Source organism: Grammomys surdaster, unplaced genomic scaffold (genome assembly GCF_004785775.1).
Source record: "Grammomys surdaster isolate TR1022 unplaced genomic scaffold, NIH_TR_1.0 239, whole genome shotgun sequence".
NCBI classification, from domain to species: domain Eukaryota; kingdom Metazoa; phylum Chordata; class Mammalia; order Rodentia; family Muridae; genus Grammomys; species Grammomys surdaster.
The window spans coordinates 6796902-6818019 of NW_021604684.1; the positions used below are offsets into that span (position 1 = coordinate 6796902).

At 44.6% G+C, this 21118-nt stretch overlaps 1 protein-coding gene across 2 annotated transcripts in view; it reads left to right on the plus strand.

Annotated features, from left to right (window-relative positions):
• The first annotated feature begins 8476 nt into the window (after window positions 1–8476).
• The window catches only part of Fech (ferrochelatase), a 32152-nt gene continuing 19510 nt past the window's right edge, over window positions 8477–21118 (plus strand). Inside the window, exons 1-3 of one of the 2 annotated variants that reach the window (XM_028774193.1) lie at window positions 8477–8676; window positions 13744–13867; window positions 18906–19025. In XM_028774193.1, the coding sequence (XP_028630026.1) occupies window positions 8610–8676; window positions 13744–13867; window positions 18906–19025 (311 nt within the window). In that variant the 5' untranslated portion in view covers window positions 8477–8609. Of the gene's footprint in view, window positions 8677–8703; window positions 8800–13743; window positions 13868–18905; window positions 19026–21118 lie in introns of those variants that run through there. The other variant, XM_028774194.1, reaches the window with a different exon arrangement.

A 21118-nucleotide genomic window follows, 5' to 3' on the forward strand; every position in this document is an offset into this window, starting at 1 on the left:
TTTTTTTTTTTTTTTTTGTGGAACTCAGAAATCCACCTGCCTCTGCCTCCCAAGTGCTGGGATTAAAGGCATGTGCCACCACTGCCCAGCCATAAAATCTTATACTAGTAAAATTAAGTGAAAACACTGGGACTCTTAGGAGAGTCATTGTGTGTAATGCATAGAAGCAGAAAGCTAATGGAAACTGCTGAGTTAAGGGTTAATTTAATTCTTTCTGGCCACTGCCTGGCAGCTTTGCCCATGTCATTTATCATTAGAGCTTCACAGAAACATGCAAGTAGCTGACCTCGGAGCTCTGAAGTATAATAAGTTAAAAGTTAAATAACGATAAGTTTGCAATTATTATTTTGGCTACAGGCCTGGGAATAGGGAAGCTTGAAACTTTGGGGAACAACTATAATTCCTAATTATTTGTGGGATGTGATTATTCTTTTGAATTTGAATTGACAATGATTATACAATGTCTTTTTTTCTACCTGATTTTGGAGTATCAATAAAAGACTGGGGCAAGAGAAAGGCGGAGAAGCATGTGAGGTGAATGTGGTGAGAGACAGTGAGTGACAGAGCAAATGAAAGGGCGAATTAAAGCATGCAGAGAGCGAATGAGAGGGCATGTGAAGAGCGAGTGAAGAGAGAATATGAAGAGTGAACGAAGAGAGAATGTGAGGTGTCTATGAAGAGTGTATGTGTGAGTGAAAGAAGAGTGCATGTGGTGGGTGTGAGGTGAATGTGAGATGTGTGTGAAGAGTGTGTGTGAGAGTGAGAGGAGAACGCACAGAGGTGTGTAGATGTGTGGGAATTCAAGAAAAGAAAAGCGCGCAGGAGAAGAGCAGCGTGCACAGGAGAATGCAGTGTGTGCAGCCTCAAGCTGCGAGCGAATGAGGGAGAGAAAAAGAAAGGAGAGAGTGAGAGAGGTGAGAGAGAAACTTTAAGCCTTGAAAAACTGCCTGTCGGCTTGTACCCAAAAAGTAGTCTGTGTATATTTATTATGCACCTTCCAGATATCCCTGCTTCCAGTTGAGAACTCCGATCCTGTGTCGAGGCTGGACCCCGGCAGAAGCCCACATCTGTTGACTTGGGAAGGAAATGGACTCATTGGGTAAGCCAGCAACCCCATGAGTCCTGAAAACTGCCTCTATCAGTGTGGCTCCAGCTCCGTTTATCTTTAGGCAAGGATGAAGTTCAGGCCTAGGTGAGGTCATGCCTGCCCAGTGACTGCTGAATGCTGTGTCTCTCCAGTAGTCAGAATGGAATGTTGGACCTTGTTCAGTCACAGGTCCTCATACCTGATAAATCTGGAGAACATCTTTGTTACCTTTGCTTTGGAGTCAAGGTTTTAGAATGGGGGAAGGGTGTGGAGTAAATAGACCTTTGAACTGTTAGTTTTGGACAACCTTTAAATGATTGCCAAGGGCTGTGCCTCATTGATACAGGTGTTTTTCCTCAGAGGAAGTCTTACACAAGACAGGTCTCCCCTTTTCCTTTGTGTTTCCTGCCTGTCCCAATGTCTCCTTGAGTTCAGCTTGTTCCAGTTTTCCCTTGTAAAATCATATCTGGGGTTTGTGTTTCGAGACATCACTACTTAAGGCAATCCTCTGCCTCAGCTTCGTAAGTGCTACCATGCCGACAGTTCCTTTTGTAAATTCTAACACCGCTTTGGTGAGTGTTCCATCGCCCTCTGATCCTGACTGAAGCCAGTTCAACTTCCACTCACCCCTTTGTCCCCCACAGTAAATACATTCATTAATGCTTTCTATCTTAGCTGAATTTGAAAAGAACAGCTCCTGAAATTAGAACCAGAGGGAGGAGGTGGAGATAGTATCAAAGCCAGAGCTGTTAGCTGTTAGGTTAGTGTCTTAGTTAGGGTTTTACTGCTGTGAACAGGCGCCATGACCAAGGCAAGTCTTATAACAACATTTAATTGGGCTGGCTTACAGGTTCAGAGGTTCAGTCCATTATCAAGGCAAGAACATGGCAGCATCCAGGCAGGCATGGTGCAGGAGGAGCTGAGAGTTCAACATCTTCATCTGAAGGCTGCTAGCAGAGTACTGGCTTCCAGCCAGCTAGGATGAGGGTCTTGAGCCCTTGCCCACAGTGACACACCTACTCCAACAGGGCCATACCTTCTAGTAGTGCCACTTCCTGGGCCAAGCATATACAAACCATCACAGTTAGAGTCCAGACTCTGTGAGAATTGAGCACAGCCAAAGTGTTGAGAGACTTTAAGCAGAGCATTCATACAGAACAGTGTACACATAGGTGCTGCTCTAAATGTTCACACGTGAACCTAGCTTCCAGGATATCCACATGAAAGCAGTATGATGGACCTAGAGCCAGTGCCCATGCAAAGGGGGCTCAGAGCCCTGACTCTTCTGTAGAGAAATCGGAAAACTGGCTCTCTAGCCCATAGCAAAAGAAGCTTGTGGTGTGCATAGTTTCTGAAGGGAATAAAAGCCCCCTGGGAAGAGTAGATTACAAATGTACACACCTTAAAAGAGCAAGCAAGACCTTAGAGCCAAGAAGATAACATCAGGTTTCCTGAGAGGACACCCCGGGATGCTGGACGGGCTCTGTGGGGACCCTTTTATCATCCTGGAAGTTGGGACAAAAGCACTCTTACATATATGAGCTCAGAAAAAAGTTACAAGCCATGGGAAGAAGGAGTGTATGAATTCATATAACGTGTGTTGTAATGTTAGTCCAGACACTCCCATTTTGTGCATGCTTCTGAACCCTTAGAAACTTAAGTGTGCATCACAGCACTACAGGGACAGCACTCAGAGGGACATGTCCAAGATTCATTGTCATCTGCAAGGTCCTACTACGTCAAGGTTCACCTCAACTCTGCTCAGGCCACATGACCTCTCAGGTCCCTTGTGTCCCTCCAAAAGAAGTTGATGTGCTAATCCCTAGATCTGACTCATTGGCCCTCACTGCCTCCACTATTTAAGCTCTGGAATTATAGGCATAGACCACCATACCTGGCTTCAGAAACACAGCTCCTGCTGGGCATAGTGGCACATGTCTTTAAACCCAGTGCAGCACTCAGAGGTAGAGGCAGGAAGATCTGAGTTTTAGGCCAGCCTAGTCTACACAGTGAGTTCCAGGGCTACACATAGAGAGATCCTGTCTCAAGAAACCAAAACCAGCTGGGCGGTGGTGGCGCATGCATTTAATCCCAGCACTTGGGAGGCAGAGGCAGGTGGATTTCTGAGTTCGAGGCCAGCCTGGTCTACAGAGTGAGTTCCAGGACAGCCAGGACTACACAGAGAAACCCTGTCTCGAAAACCCAAAACAACAACAACAAAAAAACAAAAAACAAAAAACAAAAAAACAAAAAACAAAAAAAAATCAAGAAAGCAAGAAAGCAAGAAAGCAAGAAAGCAAGAAAGCAAGAAAGCAAGAAACCAAAACCAAACAGAAAACATGTTTTTAGGCCAGAAGTTATAAACTCTGTATACAGGGTTACAGAACAAATACTTCAGATGAAATTATGGGGTCAGTTGGTTTCAGTATAACCAGGTATTCAAAGCCTTACCAGTCACTACCAGAAGATAGGGACTGGCTAGGATGGGTTCTTCCATACAAACTTCAGGGGACACTTGAAGGTTTCTAAATTTCAGAGTCAGAAAAGTAGCAAACTGTTGAGACCTTGTCATGGTGACACTGGGAAACTAATACAGGCACCAAAAGGGTTCCCACCTTTGCAAGTCCCTTCCTCCAACAACCTCCGGAAGTCCCTCTCAGGAGTCACATTTGCAGAGTTCAAGTCTGACTTCTATATAGAAACTAGCAGTTCTGGCCCCTCTGCATTCTTCTGCCTGGGCTTTCCTCCCTGGCCCCTAGCCACAGCAGACATTACACTGTGTATCTTTGTCTTTGTCATAGACAGCTGCCTAAATGATCCTCTAGAATGTTATTCCACGTGGGTATGGATTATTGTCCAGTGCTGTACACTAGGTGACTGACAGCGGGTTTTGCCTTCATACTTGTGTCCTAAGTGAATGAGCTGCTTTTGAGACAAGTTCTAAAGGAACTTGTGTTTCCACAATTTATCCTCCCCGTCACTCGGGGCAGCGCTCTTCTCACTGTAGACACACTCAGTGAGCGTGAGCACTAGCCTCCAAACTCCTTGTGGTTAAAGAAAGTTTCATCCAAGCACACAGTGTTTGGGTCTGGGTCTGGTGGCTTAGGTGTTAATTGTGAGGACAAAGGCTCAGATTCCTCGGAGTGATTATTCTAAACTCACCATTTGTCACATGCAGCCACAGTTTCTCTTGCACAGAATCCCTTCCCCCAGTCCATTTCTGATTAAGGAGACAAAGTCGAGCGATCTAAATTTAGTTCCTGTAGCTCAGAGGTGCCAATCACTGCAAATAATGAATTAGGGGAGTCTCCCCTTCCCTGGAGCACTGAGCTGAAACCAACAAATTCATTTTATTTAGAACTACAGGCTGAACTCCAGAGTGTTGTCTGTGACAGACAAGTGCTTTATTCACTAATTAAGTCACCCAGGCTCAGACAAATCTTCTCCCTGGTGGCAATGCTGCTTATCTTGGTCAACACAAAGGCTGTGTTTTTCAGCCTTCTGTTTGCTAATGGAATTGGTATAGAATTTTGTTTAAAAATTGTAAGCTGGAGGGCAGGTTGGGGAAGACGAAACATATACATACATACATACATACATACATATGTAAATCCCATATTTATTTAGTCTTTTAAGGGCTTTCAAATATTTCTGTAACCCAGCATCCAGAACTCACAACTTCTGGACTAAGAACACATTATTATTACTATTATTATTATTATTATTATTTGTTTGTTCCTGAGACAGGGTTTCTCTGTGTAGCCCTGGCTGTCCTGGAACTTCCTGTGTAGACCAGGCTGGCCTCAGACTCAGAGATCTGCCTGCCTCTGCCTCAGTGCTGGGATTAAAGGCGTGCACCACTACACCCAGCAGGAAGTGTATTTTTGAAACCAAGTATGGTGGAATATGCCTATAATCCAGTGTTTAGGTGGTGGAGGCAAGGAGGCCAGTGAGTTCAGGATTATCTCAGCTGCATAGTAAGTTCAAGGTCAACCTGGGCTGCAGGTATCCCAGTCTCAAGAAAATAAAGCAGCAAAATACACCTGTGCTTTTTATCAGCTTTAAATAGAATTCATACGAAGTATGTTTTACCTGGTTTTATTTCATAAGAATAAAAAAAAAAATTCGCTGGGAAGTGGTTGGATTTGATGTAAGCACAACCTCAAATAATACCATTTTTGTTATAAGAGTCAAAAATTAACAAAAGGGCTTAGCCTGGTGGCTCAGGCCTGTAATTCCAGCAGCAGGGGATGCCGAGGCAGGAGGGTGATAGGTTAAAGGGATGTCTAGACACAAATTAGAAAAATAACTCAAAATTGCAACATTTTCCTTTGCTTGTTTTCTATTTTGAGTGTGTGTGTTCACACTCATGAGTGCTGTTTGTGTGTGTGTCAGACAGAGGACAGCTTCCTGAGTCAGTGCTGTCTTTCCATCATGGACTCCAGGAACTGGAGGTGGCCAGGTGTGTGCAGCAAACACGTTCCCTGTTGAACTAGCTTCTTACCAGCCCAAGTTTTGCTTTCTTTTTACAATCCATGAATCCACTGTATGTACATCAAGAAGAGATGTACAAACAGAATGTACACACAGACTTTCGAGTGAATTTTTCTAAGTCGGTTAAAAAAAATGTAAGTAAAAGGAAGAAAATGTCCATTAATTTTTTTAAAGACTGTGAACTGGATTAATGTCTGGAATAAAGCATTATGGTCAGTGCTTTCTTGGTTTCTGGTCACATGTAAATTTAACCTGTCTCAGTTGCAGATTTTGTGAGAATTGGCCACGTTTTGCCTTGTCACTAATCATTAGCATGTCCCTGGGAGGGACCAAGAAACTCTCGTTATCTCTGCTTAGCAGGAGTGCCCAGCACCTAGGACGGCAGGCAGAGTGGCCTTCAGGGCCTCCCGGAGGCCACAGAAAAGACATCTTGACCTCTACGTCCTGTAGCATCTCTAGCTGTGGTATGGAACTTCTGTAGTTCATTTTCTAAATGGACTTTAGAATAGTTCCAGCCGTAGACGGGCAGCCCTGTCCATAAAGGTCATCTTGTAATGGGTATATAAAGGTCATCTTGCAATGGGTATTCTGGTGTTAATGGAGTTGATTTCATGTGGTAAGCGAAGGATTGACTCCAGCATTTCATAAGACTTCTGAGTCCTCCCAACTCTGCTGCCATTTTGTCCAGATGTTTGTCCCTGAGCAGGCCTTTTCCCGCATCTCCACCTATCTCAAGAGAAAGGCAGCAGCCCCCTCAGGAAGCCAGTCTCTGCCTTCTTTCTTTGCTTGTGTCTCCTGACTTTCCCTCAGTCTCTCTTTAGGGCAATCTCAATGCCATTTTGATTTTGAGAGTCAAGAACTGGCAAAGAACTTGGCCTGGTGGCTCTCAATATTGCAATCCAAGCTACTGGGGAGGCTGAGGCAGGAGGATGGCAAGTTCAAGGCCTGCCTCGGCACCTTACAAACCCCTGCCTCAAAATGAAATGTAAAAAGAGGCCTGCTGGGGCTGAGGCAGTGACAGACCACTTGCCTAGTGTGTCTGAGGGGCTGGGCTCAGTCCTCAGTAGGACTTCTCAGGGAATATCATGCTTAAGTTTGAAAATCCTCTCATTACGTACGTTAGAGTCTACATTGGTCTTATAAACGCAATAAACCAGTAAAGCCAAGAGCTCAGATTTTAGGCACAGAAAGCTAATGTTCAGCTTGATCTGGACTCCATCTTTTCTCAGCTAACCTACCTACCTCCCTTCCTCCTCCCTCCCTCCCTCCATCCCTTCTTCCCTCCTTCCCTCTCTCCCTCCCGTCCTTTCCCCAAGCCCCCATGAGGACTTCTATCAGTCTTACCCTATGGTTCTCTCTTCCTAGAGCACTCTGAATCTTTCAAAATACAGTTCTTCTGTTCTGCTAAGTCTCTCCACAGCCTGCCTGCCTTTCTTTTCTTTTCTTTTCTTTTTTCCGAGACAGGGTTTCTCTGTGTAGCCCTGGCTGTCCTGGAACTCACTCTGTAGACCAGGCTGGCCTGGAACTCAGAAATCCACCTGCCTCTGCCTCTCGAGTGCTGGGATTACAGGCGTGAGCCACCACTGCCCGGCTCCACAGCCTTTCTTAAAAATATTTTTTCATTTATTTATTCACTTTACATCCCAATATCAGCCCCACCCCCCATCCCAGTCCTCCCCTCTCACAACTTCTCCCCCCATCTCCCCATCCCCCCTCTTCTCCTCTGTGAAGGGGAGGCTCCTCCCCCTGGTATCCACCCCCACACACACAGATTAGTCACTGCAGGACTAGGCTATCCTCTCTCACTGAGGCCAGACAAGGCAGACCAGCTAGGAGAACGGGATCCACAGGGGGGCAACAAATTCAGGGACAGCCCCTCCCTCCTGTTGTTGGGGGACCCACAACATATGCTACATATGGGGGGCGAGCTAGGTCCAGTCCATGCTTGCTCTTTGGTTGGTGGTCAGTCTCTGGTCAGGGTTAGTTGATTCTTTTGCTCTTCCCGTGGAGACCCTATCCTCTTGGGGACACTCAAATCCTTTCCCCACCTCTTCCACAAGACTCCCGAGCTCCATCTAACGTTTGGCTGTGGGTCTCTGCGTCTGTTTTTGTCAGGGTTGGGTGGAGCCTCTTAGAGGACAGTTATGCTAGGATCCTGTCTGCAAGCATAACAGAGTATCATTAATAGTGTCAGGGTTTGGTTCTTGCCCATGAGATGGGCCTCAATTTGGGCCAGTCATCTGTTGGCCATTCCCTCTTCTCTGCTCTATGGGTGACTCTAGCTGAGACTCGTAGCAGTGGGGGTGGGGGAATATGGATCTGGAAGTGGCCACTTTCTGTAGCCAGTCAGGACTCCCAGTGGAGGGATACGGACAGCAGCCCACTCAACAAAACTTTCAACTTAAAACTGTGTTGCCCTACAAGATGTGCAAGCACAGCCCTTTCTTAATCCTGTTTGCATCGGAGCTACGCACACACACTCACACATCACGTACGCGTGCCAAAACCCAACAAAACCCCCACCCTTTTTTCTTCTCTGGAGACAAGGAGAAAGGGTCTCCACTTTGTGGTGCAGCAGCAAAGCAACCAAACTGGAGAAGGGAGGGTAAAACATGAACACGTCTAAGGACGGTGATGGAAACTTCTAGAAAGTCTTTTGCTGAGTCGTGGCTGTCGTACCAGTTTCGATCAGGTTGGCAGAAGCGACCGGAAGGTCCTCCGGCGCCGCAGACCTAGCGGGATTCAGGTGTGCTGACCCGTGGTGGCAGAAGCCGTTCTCCAAGACACTAGCTTTATCTTGGCCTGCTACAGCTGCCAACCAGGAAGGCTTCTGGCTGCCCCTACAAGCCCCGCCCTCCATGGCACGCCCCCGAGGGCGGGCCTCCTGCTGGCCCCGCCCCTGCCGGCGAGTGCGCCGGGCGCCGGGCTCCGTGAAAAGGCGTTGTGGCGGGGGTGCAGAAGGCTGCCGGGTCAGCGTTCCCGGGCCTTGCCGGAGCGCCGCCGCAGAGGATCCCTGGCCGTCCCGGAAATGCTTTCAGCTAGCGCCAACATGGCTGCGGCCCTGCGGGCTGCGGGCGCTCTGCTCCGCGAGCCGCGTAAGTTGGGTTGCGTCCGCGTTCGCATGGCGTCAGGAGCCTCCGGGAGGCCGCGGGTTCAAGTCGCAAGGGCCAGCTGGGATGAAATGATTAACTGGAAGGACCTAACACCTGAACCGTAACGTAGGCGTCCTTGTCACTATCACTGTTAGCATCTGCCTTGCAGTTCGCTCTCTGCTGCTGGCTATCACCGTGCCTACTGCTGCTCTGCCCAAGCCAATGCCACGACTTCGGGGAAGCAGGACCCACCACGGGGAGGCCTAGAGTTGTTTTTGTTTTGTTTTGTTTTGTTTTGCGGGACATCTGGAGAACAAATGAGACCTCAAGTGTTCTGGTACAGTTCGTGAATGTGTAGGGTGTGCCCACTGGATGAGCTGGGACCCTGGGACGAATACACTTAGTTGGGACAGAATTGAGCAAGGACACTTTGAGCCAGGGTCCCACCTTATTTGCTGTGAAGATTGGGATGCAGGTGAAGTGCGGAGCATAGAGCCCCTCAGTTACTGATGTAAAGACTGCCACAAACGAGCCCGCTTAATGAATTTGAATGGTAACTAGACCTGACCTATTTCAAAGGAGTTTCCTAATATGTCAATTTGACACCTCCTTCTGGTGGAGAAAATCTACTCTAAACATCCACACTTTATTGCTGGTGCCTTTGTTCAAAGACTAATACAGTACAGTGAAGATCAGCTCCCTAAGGACACTGGGAAACAAAGGGTATTATCTTTCAGATAGGGACAGTGCCAGTGAAGGAAGTACCGAATTAATCTTTTCCTTCACCATTCTTTCCAGTGGCAAATAAAGTCAAACAGACCCAAGATTGGAGGTCATGACACAATTCGAGAAGTGAAATTATTTTCTGTGTAAGTCAGAAGTAGCTAAGTGAAAGGATAAAAAAAAAAGAAAAAAGAAAACCCACAGTATACCTCAATTCCAACTGTGTTACAGGCCCTAGTGCTTTTAAAAAATACTTTTTTTTATTCCTTGAGGATTTCATATATGCATACAATGTAGTTTGGTCATATTCACATTCAGTTCTTTCTCCTACAAGATTCATGCCCACTCCCCACCCCATCTACTGTCTTTCTCCCCCTCTTCCCTCCTTCACCCCCCCTTTTGCTAACTGGTAAATCCAGTTTATGCTATCCATACACCCATGGGCGTGGAGCCACCCACTAGAGAAGAATCAATTTATCTGGCTGGTGAGGGGGGGTGGCACCTTTAAAAAGAGCCTGACTCTCGCTTCTCCAGAAGCCATCATTTGACAGTGGCTCCTTAGGCAGGGTTGGGAGCTCAGGAGCCCCTTGCCACATCAGGACGGTCCATTAACTGGCTTGATCTTGTGCAAGTCTTGTGCAGTAGCCACAGCTCCAGTGAGGTCATGGTGCAGCTGTCTTGTCACGTCCAGTGGACAGTGTTTGGCCCTGTCCCTCCACAGTCCTCCTACTCCCTTTCCTGCCATGTTCCCAGAGCTTTATGTGGGCAGCGGGTATCATTTGGCCATTGCTGGTGGAACGCTTTGTTCTTTGAGCTTTAACTAGTTGTGAATTTCTGAGCTAACTCCTCACGCTCCAATTTTTAAGGTTGCTACCTTAAAAAGTTACCACCTTATCGTAGTTTTATCATTTTGGTTGACAGGAAAAGATTAATATTAGCTAAGAGAAAATTTGAGTAATTTCTACAACTGAATTCTGGAAGCAAAACTATTAAAAAAAACAGTTTTATCCTCTATATTTTTTATCATTTAGAATTAATAAGATGCTTCCTCCAGTGGTTGTAACACACACACACACACACACACACACACACACACACACACGAATTCTGTATTTTCTTAGTCAAGAACTCTGTAGGTCCATGCATATTTTTAAAGCTATCTTTCATGTGATTACTTTTTATTTTACTTTGTATATTTTAAAATATATAAAATTGTAGTTTATTATGCATTCCATGGTTTAATTGTGCTCATTTTCATCTACTTAAAACTTATTTTTATTTTTAACTATGTGTCTGTGTGAAAGTATGTGCATATGGCTACAGGTTCCTACAGAGGCCAGAGGGGTCAGATCCCCTTGGAGCTGGAGTACAGGTCTTTGTGGGCTGTTCAGTGTGAGTGCTAGGAACCAAAATTGGGTCCTATACAAGGGCATCACGTGCTATCACCTACTGGACCAACTCTCTATCTTTGGTGGGTTTTTAATGCTTAATCGACATATACACATCCAAAATATCTTCTGCTTCATTTATGTAATATATGTAAAAGTAGAATGTCATCGATATGATACATGGAGATTTTTTTCGTGATATGCTCAAAGTAAAATTTCTATTCTTTTCAAAGATTTGTTTTAAATTGTGTGTGTATGTGAGGGGGGATTGTAAGCTACCGGATGTGGATGCTGGAAACCGAACTCAGGTCCTCTGTAAGAGCAGCAGGTACTCTTCACCCCTGAGCTCTCCGGTCCCGATATATTTTAATTTTTAGACGGTTTAGAAATCACATTGGTTTTTAAAAGTTCTCCTAACATGGGTTTACAGTACAGTGTTGGGTGAGAAACAGTGACAGTCCTTTTCCTGTTCATTGTTACAATCCTTTGGAACAACAAGATCAGAATAACTGGCCAAATCTGGGGAGCGAGCCCCTTACCCCTGCAGTCCCTGCTTCTGAGATAGTCTAGGATCGTATTTCGTTTTAGTGCGTCTATGTGCTTTGTACAGTTTGTATGGGTTTTTCTGTGATGTTTTTATACAAGCATATGACATTTAGAGCCTACTCACCTCTTCTGTTATCTTCTCTGACCACCTGCTCCTCCTACCCTTTCATATCTATAATAGCCCAGTAGTTGGAGAGGGATGTTTTAGAGATGTTCTGGAGGGGTATGTTAATCGTAAGTCACAGGAGGAAGGATCCCTTATCAGTACCCAAATTCGGTCAGCCACAGACGAAAAGTTTGTAAGCAAGGGTATGGTAATAGTTAGGAAGTTTGGAAATTGTACTAGGAAACCCTAATGTACTAGCTGGGGAGTCATCTGGTCCTACCTCCCACCCACCCCCAACCCCCTGCTGCTGCTCCTTTTGTTAGGTTCACAGAGAGATTTATTAATGACCAGCAGTCAGAATTCTGTTATCATAGCCCAGAGAATCTGATGGAATCTCATTTGTATAGGGACTTGGAGACATTGTGCATGATTGAATAATACCTGGTTAGATTGCATCAGGTAGTTCATATTTAAATCTCTAAAACAAGGGGATGTGTGTTGTTTGAGACTTCATTTAAGAAGTGAGATTGAACTTCTTTAAATCGGTCTTCTCACCCTGCCTTGATTTAGTAAGGCTTCTCCCGCATAAGATCATATAGTGGGCTCTATTGGGAGTGTGCATGAGGTAATTTTATTTATTGGTTTTGAGGCAGAGTCTGCCTCAAACCCTGGCTGGTCTCAAATTAAAGATCCCCAGCCTCAGCTTGCTGATGCTGTAGTCTCAGGCATGTACCATCACGTAAACATGTATGTCATAGGCGTGTACCATCATATGAACATGCACATCCCAGGCATGTCCCACCATGTGGACATTTACAATCTGAATAGAAATAAATCTAGGCTGGCTGGAGATACCAGTTTACCCTGTTTTGTTTCATTTGGGTGATTTAAAGAAGTTGGAGCAGGTGTGGTTGCTAGTCTCTAGAAGCTTCCAAATGAAACTATTATATTATACTAGCCCCTGTCATGTGACAGATGCTACAGAGCACTCCTCTTGTTTTTGTTTTTGTTTTTTTTTTCCTTGAATCTTCAGCGTTTCCCCCAGTAAGGGCTCTCATCTTGTTATGGCGTGGGAATTAAGGTTCTATGAGATTGTAGTCTGACCCAGGTCGCACTGCTATGAAGTAGAGATCTGAACTTAGTCAGACCTATTTGATCCAGCCTGAACTTTACCCTCCTCAGGACTCTTAGAGGAGAGTAAAGGCAGAAGATGACTGACCTCAGACTAGTTTGTAACCTGGTGTAATGAGAAGTGGAAAAGGAGGTCGTGAGTATATGGTGGGTTGCAGTAGCTACCACCGTCCCTTATTATCTTCCTCAGGACTAATTTGTGGTTTCAGTTTAACTTCATAGTCTGTTTAAGGACCAGTACTCCCGCTACAATTCAGCACGGCACAAGGATTCCTTGGTTCAGTTTTTTCCTGGCCCATCCCCTAATCTTGTGGAGCCCAGGTCAAGAGTATATAGAAAGGGGCATGCGTGTCTCACATAGAATAGCAAGACCTGTCCCTCAGCCTTAACCAGAAGACCTTTATAACAGCCCAGAAGTAGTCTTGAACTCTCCTAAAGCCCTGCGGAGAAGAGGCCTTGAGAATTGTTGACCTGCTAGCTTTCTCGCCTCTCTTCCTATTACCAACTCTTGCCTACTACCCCTTGGCTACCCTGAAAGGTACATATGGATGGTTACATCTGTCCTCCAGAGTATTGATGTGGGGGTAGAACCCTGTAGAGACTCTGGAATTGGTGGAGGAGCTTAGGGGAGAGGGAATTCTTGAGCTTTGGGTCTGGGGAGCCTGGTCTGTCATATAGAGTATTGGGCTCTGGGAACCCTCCACCTCATGGGGCATTCGTTGAGAAGAGAGTGTTCCCTCTTATCATCAGAGCACAGGGCAGTTCTGAAGGTCCCATCATGGATGTTTTACCCAGAAGGCTTGAAGATAGAAATGGGATCCACACTTAGTTGGGAACTCACCCGGTTTCTACTCTAAATGACCTTCCTCACAGTGCCCCTTACCTCTCCTCAGAGGTTCTAGGAATGAGATCTGAGCAAAATTTACAGCCAGGGCATAGTGAGAAGGTGTGGTTAGCTTCTAAAAAGATCAAGCCACCCCAGAGAAGGGAACTTATACCCAGCCCACTAGAGAAAGAGGCCTTCAGTGCGTTTACCTGCCTGTAGAGATGCTGGGAAAATCACCTCTGCCGTAGCACCGTTTTAAAATTTAAAGCCAGGAATTATGCCCTAAGGGCCTCTTGAAAAGAAATTACTTTCCAACTAGGTTTCATGCTAGCACTTTAATTTTGTCACAGTGGTGCATGGCAGCTCGAGGGCCTGTCAGCCATGGAGGTGCCAGTCGGGTGCTGTAGTAGCAGCCACTACGGAGAAAGTGCACCATGCCAAAACTGCGAAACCCCAAGCTCAACCGGAAAGGAGGTAACTTGTCTTAAATAAAGTTTTCTTTGTTTTTCTTTTCTGTTGTGACAAACATGAGTGGGTTTGAGCAACCTAGGGGGAGAGGTACTTAGAAAATCTAATATATTTATTAACAATGGTATTTTCTTGGTTTCCCTTTAACATCTATTAAATAATAGGTTTTAAGGACTAACAAAGGACATGTAGTTACATATAGTCTTCAGTCATGTAAGAATGTGGCCTTGGTATATGTCAGTATATAAAATCAATTATGTGTATACCAGAATTTTCTGTTTGAACTGAACATATTTAAGCCTATAAAACAAATGCTTTGTATAGGATAAAAAGTAGTTAACCTACCAAGAACGTCTCCAGGAGATTCTGCCATTATTACTTTTAGCTTTTAACATAATGAACATAACTAGCAATGATGTGCTATGGCTTATAGTTTATTAAGGCAGCGGAGTGTACTTCTCTCTTGGTGTTTTCGGATGGAGGCAGTAAGCATGGTGTGTGTTTTCTTCAGCAACAAAAGCCACAGATGGCCACAGGTCCTCTCCTCTGTGATATAGAAGAGCAAGCTTTATACAGGGGAAATTGTTCAGATCTAAAAAGGGATTAGCTGAGTCATAGTGACATCATTATCTTCCTGCCAAACAAGACGTCATTCTAGAGTTGTACAGAGTATCGGTTTCTTTTCTATTGCTGTGATAAACCACAGCTTACAGAAGAGTTTATTTGGGCTTCTAGTTCCAGAGGGTTTCAAAGTCACAGCAGCTGGAGTTTCGTCTGAGAGCTCCCCTCTTGAACCACAGCAGGAAGTAGAGAAAGCAAATTGGGGGTGGTGTGAGTCTTTGAAACCTGGAAACCCAACCTCAATGACACACTTCCTCAAGCAAGGCCAGACCTCTTACACCCATCCAAACATTAGGGACCAAGTATTCAGATGCCCTAGATTATGGAGGACATTCTCACTCAAACCACCATGAACAGTCATGTAAATGAAATGTTTTCATTTTGTGATGATTATTTCTCATTGTGTTATGGACTCATAAATTGAAGGCTACAAAACTGAGGTTGATTTAGGATATGAAATTAGGGATAGGTCCCAAATCCCTTCCCCTCAACTCTGTCTTCCTAGAATATGGAGTTAGAGGGTGAAGTCGGAAACGTAAGCATCTTGGGCTGGTGACATGCTTAGCAGGACACTGGCCCTCTGTCCCAATGGTTCCTTAAGACTTGAGAAAAGTATTAGTGTGAGCTGAAGAACTGGTTTGATGAGGAGCTTGGAAGAAAAATTATTTCATTGCTATATTTTGTAGTGACAAAGGTCAATAATAAAAATGCCCTTTTATTATATTAATTGGTAAAAATTAAATAAAATTAGGTTCTATCAAGTGACTTTATATAATATTATAAAAAATAGAAAACGCAAGTGGAAAGAAAGGATTTAAAAGTCATAGTAATCTTACCATAGTGTTTTATTATGCACTTATATATCCTTACTAACACACAAAATGGTATATGTGTTATTTTACAATTTTTTATCTATAGTCACCATGGATCTACACATACTTTCTATGTTGTTTTAGTTGTTTTTCTTGTTGCAGTGATAAAATACCTTACAAAGTCAAACATAAAGAAGGTTTTCTTCTTGCTCACAGTTTAAGGGTTGCAGAGTGTGAGGTGGCTGGTCACAGTTCACATGTGCACACAGGAAGTTTGTGAGGCAGCTGGTCACAGTTCACATATGCAGGCAGGAAGAGTGTGAGATGGCTGGTCATGGTTTACATGTGCACACAGGAAGTGTGTGAGGTGGCTGGTCACGGTTTAGATGTGCACACAGGAAGTGTGTGAGGTGGCTGGTCATGGTTCACATGTGCAGGCAGGAAGAGTGTGAGGTGGCTGGTCATGGTTTACATGTGCACACAGGAAGTGTGTGAGGCAGCTGGTCATGGTTTACATGTGCACACAAGAAGTGTGTGAGGTGGCTGGTCACGGTTCACATGTGCAGGCAGGAAGAGTGTGAGGCGGTTGGTCACGGTTCACATGTGCAGGCAGGAAGCAGAGAGGAATGAATGCTGGTGCTCAGCTCCCTTTCTCTCTTCATTCATTCCCGGGTTCATGGAATGGCACTGCCCATGGTTATGCTGTTCCCGGCCCACTTAACTCAGTCTAAAAGTCCCCTTACAGGCACACTTAAGGCTTGTCTACTGTCAAGTTGACAGTCAGTCTTAACAATCTCAAGTAGTCTAAGAATATTTTCAGTAAGTCACAATTTATTTATCTAAGCCCACATTCCAGGCATTGGTTACATCTAGTTTTGAGTATCTGAGATGCTAAAGTAAGGAAATTGCTTGTGGACCATTTTGATGCCAAGGATCTGGAAGACCCCGTGTTGTTTAGTGCTTGGCTTGAGCTAAACTACAATGCTAGTCCAGTTGCTGAACTAGTCCACAGGCTTTCAGAAGGAATTTGGTTGTTTATTTATTTATTAAACTTTATAGGCCACACGGTCTCCTTTGTTGCTCTTTACCTTTGCTGGGACAATGTCAAGGCAGCCATAGGTAAACAAACACTAGGGTGGGGCTTTGTTCTAACTCTGTGTGCTCACTCTCTCTGTCTCTGTGTGTGTGTCTCTCTCTGTGTGTAAGGCTGGGGGGTGGCTGTGCGCGTGCACATGTGTAAATTTGGTGTGGATTTGGTTGTTCCTGTTGTTTCTATTCTAGAAAGAGCATAGATCCTTGGGTCACTGATGTTTAGAACTGGGGCTTTATTGTTCTTCATCGGTGCAGTCTAGATCCCATAGAACAAAATGACTGTTTGCTAACTGATGAGCTTTGGTTCCTATTATGCACACTTCATGGTTCAAAGGAAAAGCTTTGTGCTTTCAGAGTCCCAGAATATAACAAATGCAAAGCATTTAAACTTCCTGGAGTAAGTTTTAAAATATGTGTTGTTGCTGTGCATACTTTTATGTCCAAACAAAGAGAGCCATGGCCAGGCAGACTTTGGTCTCAGGTGTAGTCTGTCTGGAGGGAAAAGGAGACAGAGACCCTTGATTAAAGCTTTGCACTTCATACTCCAAAACAGAGCGGAGACACACTAATGCAGCACTCACCATGCACAACACAGTTTTGAATTAAGTGTTCCGTGAGTTGGGGCGTCTTCAAATCATATGCGACTCTTTCATGTTTAAAATCAACACGGGTTTGCAAAACGTGAGCAGGGCAGAGTAACATCCGCTTTAAAGCCACTCTTGTTCCGAGCTCAGGTGTTATGGATGGAAAGCACAGTTCTAAATCCCGTTTGCACTCTGATACCCTCTGTGGCTTAGGTAAGTCTTTTAGCCTGGGCTTTCTTAACCAGTAAGCTGTTAACTGGCAGCAATCCATAGGAAAAGGCACTTAATTTATTAGGAGTCACAGATTTCGAGAGTGAAAAGACAAGAACTCAGGGAAAAGATGGGTGGTCTCAGTAGGAAGATTAGGGGGACTGTAGTCTCATCAGGTGATGATGCATCTGCCATGTTTAGGAGCAAGAAAACCCAACAGCCCTGTCTAGCTCTAGCAGTTTTGTAGGGGCTAGGAAGACGGCTCTGGTTTAAGGGTCTGCTGATTGGTGTAGGTTGAAGTCCGTACACCCACATAAAATTTGGGCACAGAGTGTTATAATCCCAAGCATGGGGGGTTGGGCAGGGGCAGGAAGATCCTAGGGGTTCACTATTCAGCCAGTTTAGCTGAATTGGTCAGCTCCAGGTCAGTGAGAGATCTTAAAAATAAAGTAGAAAACAATAAAGGAAGACAGCAGACATTAAGCCCCGGGCTTCTGTGTGTGCCCTGATGGACATGTGTGCCCCCATACATGTACACATACATAGGTGCCACATATCCACATACAAAGTTTTGTAATATCTTAAGTATAATTGCTTAGTATAATCCTCTTAGTGAAAAGACGATTAGAGCTCCTTTCTCTAAGGCCTGGAGACATTTTTGCTTGTCACAGCTGAGGTGAGAAAGTATCCTGGTTTTGTTTTTATTGCTATAACAAAATATCAGCCAAAACCAACTTGGGGAGGAAAAGGTTTATTTGGTTTGAAGGCTACAGACTAGCACTGAGGGAAGCCAAGGCAGGAACTGAAGCAGAGACCACAGAGGAATGATGCTTAGTGGCCTCCTCCCCAGGGTTTGCTCACCTCACTTGTATAACCTGGGACCACCTGCACACTGGTTACACTACTGCACATCAAGTCAAGAAAATGTCTGACTGACATGTGCATAGACCGTTGTGAGGGAGGCAAGTTTCCTATTGAGGTTTCCTCTTCCCAAGTGACTCTGCTTTGTTTTCAAGTTGACAAAAATTAACCAAATCATGTTAGCACATAAATGTACTCTTACATGGTACGTAATATTGCCAGCCAGAACGTGGGGGCTAGGGATATTACTAAACACCCATAGGAGAGCCCTCTACAGTGAAGGGAAAGCAGGCAGAGTAGTAAGGGACTATTTAGCTCAGGAATATTTCCTATATGAGCAAAGGGGCGGGAACAGATAAAAGAGCAGGCGATAGACTAATCGAGGTGTTTAGGTAAGAGGGGAACACTACTCTGTGTAGCAGAACTCATTCTGTAGTAGATTATGTTGAGTATGTGCTTTACACACTGAGTTCTCCAAATAATGTTGAGGGTAAAATGTTGGACTTTAATTTTAGCATACAAAGCAACCCTAACCTTTGGAAAGCCAGACCTGTGTACTCATGAAGCACTTAAAGGTCCTTTGACCTCTGAACAATTTTTGATTTCTAAAACTCTCTGTCTGTAAAGAATTGGATCTTTGTTCAAGACTGACAGGAAGATAGAGAAATTGAGTTCAGTTAATGCCAGGATAGGGCTGGACCTAGAGACGGGTTTGAGTTGGGTCAGTAAAGAAGTGGAGGGCCTCTGTGCCTCTGAGGAGACAGCCCTGTGATGGCAGCACAGGGCTGTGGGTTCTTATCAGCTGAAGCAATTTCTGCCCTGGAGCAAATGAAGTGTGGCAATGAACTGTTTTATCTTGTGTAGGAAGCCCAAAACCGGCATATTAATGTTAAACATGGGAGGCCCCGAAACCCTTGGAGAAGTTCAAGACTTCCTTCAGAGGCTCTTCCTGGACCGAGACCTCATGACACTTCCCATTCAAAAGTAAGATACACAGTGTGTGGGGTGTATTTGTCATCTGTGCAGCTCTGGCCATGGTCACAGCAGCACTTGTGTCTTCTGTAGGGAAGCAGAGCCCCACAGCAGGAGAACTGGTTAACAAGCACTCTCCTCGGGCCCTCTCCTCCCAGGGCCTGGAAACCACAGTTATCTAAGCACGGCTAAAGTAACTTTAACATGTTACAGATTTGTGAAGACGTGTTTGTGCTTGGCCCTTGACGGCTGATGAACATTCAGGAAGCAATGGTTACCACTTCCTATCCTTGAGGGTGGATAATGGCTTCTCTCTCCTCCCTTCCATTCTTACTTCCTTGCTTCCTTTTCTCTCACTTCCTCTCAAAAGAAGTTTTGCAATAAAGAAATTAACTCATGCATATAACTAGAATTCAAATAATATATTTACACTAAAAAGCAAATGTTCCTTTTGGCTCGAATCCCAGCACCCGTTAATCACATGTATGTCCGGCTCTATTTGGAACAATGCGAAGCATGTAGATACCTGTCTGTATTCTCCCGGCTTCTTTATACAGATGTGAACACACTTTTGTGGTTTTTGTTAAAGTGTTTGTTTCATAACAGATTATATAGATCTGTCAAATTTTCTCGTGACTGTTTTGATTATATCTTTATTTAGCTTGCACCTCACTGGTAGAGAGTTGTTTCCAGTGTGGCTGTAGACCCTGTTTTTGTACCTCACTGTCACATATGCAGCCTTACAGGAATAACGTTCATTTTGTTAAATTAATAGCAGTGTGGACTATGGGGATGGCTCAGAGTTTAGTTCTTAGAACCCACATCGTTTGTTTGTTTGTTTGCGGCTGTAATACCAGCACACGCTGGAAGAAGCGCTGTAGGACAAGCTGACCAGCCTAGCTTCCTTAGTGAGTTCCAGGCCAGGGAGAAGTCCTGGCTTTTTTTTTTTTTTTTTTTTAAGGTAGTTGTACAGAGAAAAATGCTCAAGGTCTTTTTCTGGTCTCTATAGACACACAAATAAGCATACACCCACACCCACACCTCTGCACCCACACCGGAATACACAGGTACCTCCCTTCACAGACAGACAGACTTTGTTTTTGTTTTTTGTGTGTTTTGTTTTGTTTTGAGACAAAGTTTCTCTGTGTAGCCTTAACAGTCCTAGAACTCCCTCTGTAAACCAGGCTGGCCTAGAACTTGCAGAGAGCCACCTGCCTCTGGCACCTGAGTGCTGGGATTAAAGGTGTGCACCACCACGACCCAGGCCCAGACATCTGTATTAAGAGCAGTGTCTGACACTGAGAGTGTAGCCATGGTAAAGAACAGGTTCTTCTGAAAGTGATTTCAGATTTATAAGTTTGTTTTGTTTTTTGGCTTGTTAGTCAGGTCACAGGAATCTCCTCCCTTTGTCCTAATTCTCTTGTCTTAGAAATTATTAACTCAGTTGCCAGAAATGATCTGTATCTTCCACTTTGCTTACTGTTTGGTGATGTGCCAGAATGCTCCTGACACTGGTGAGCTGACTTGGTGTCCAGGAAGGCAGAATGTGTGACATTCACACCTTTGTGGAGTCCTTCCAAACCATCCCAACCAGAGTGTCACAGTTACTTCTGCCTTGGGTTAAACAGTGCAAATGGCAGGTTACACAGTGTTGTAAAGGCGCTTTGAGAGTTAGGAAGGGAGTCTTTGGTACGATTATAAATAAACTTGCCCTGGCCTTGGCACAGAGTGTGCTTGGATGTTCATATAAAGAAATACATTGCTTTGTGTAATAGGGACATTTTCTTTTTTGCTTTTTGTTTGTTGTTGTTTTTAGATTTTATTTTAAGCCTGGTGGTAATGTCTTATATTTTTTAAAAATTCCAGTAGGAGGATCTCTGTGAGTTTGAGACTAGCATGGTCTACAGAGTGAGTTCCAGGACTGCCAAAGCTACACAGAGAAACCAACCCTGTCTCAAAAAAAGTTTTTATTGTAAATTGCGTGTGCACACACGTGTAGATACAGGAGCTGAGGAGTCTAGAGGAGAGTCAGATCCCTTGGAACAGAAGATGCAGGTGGCTGTGAGCTGCCCAGCATGGGTGCTGTGAGCTGCCCAGCATGGGTG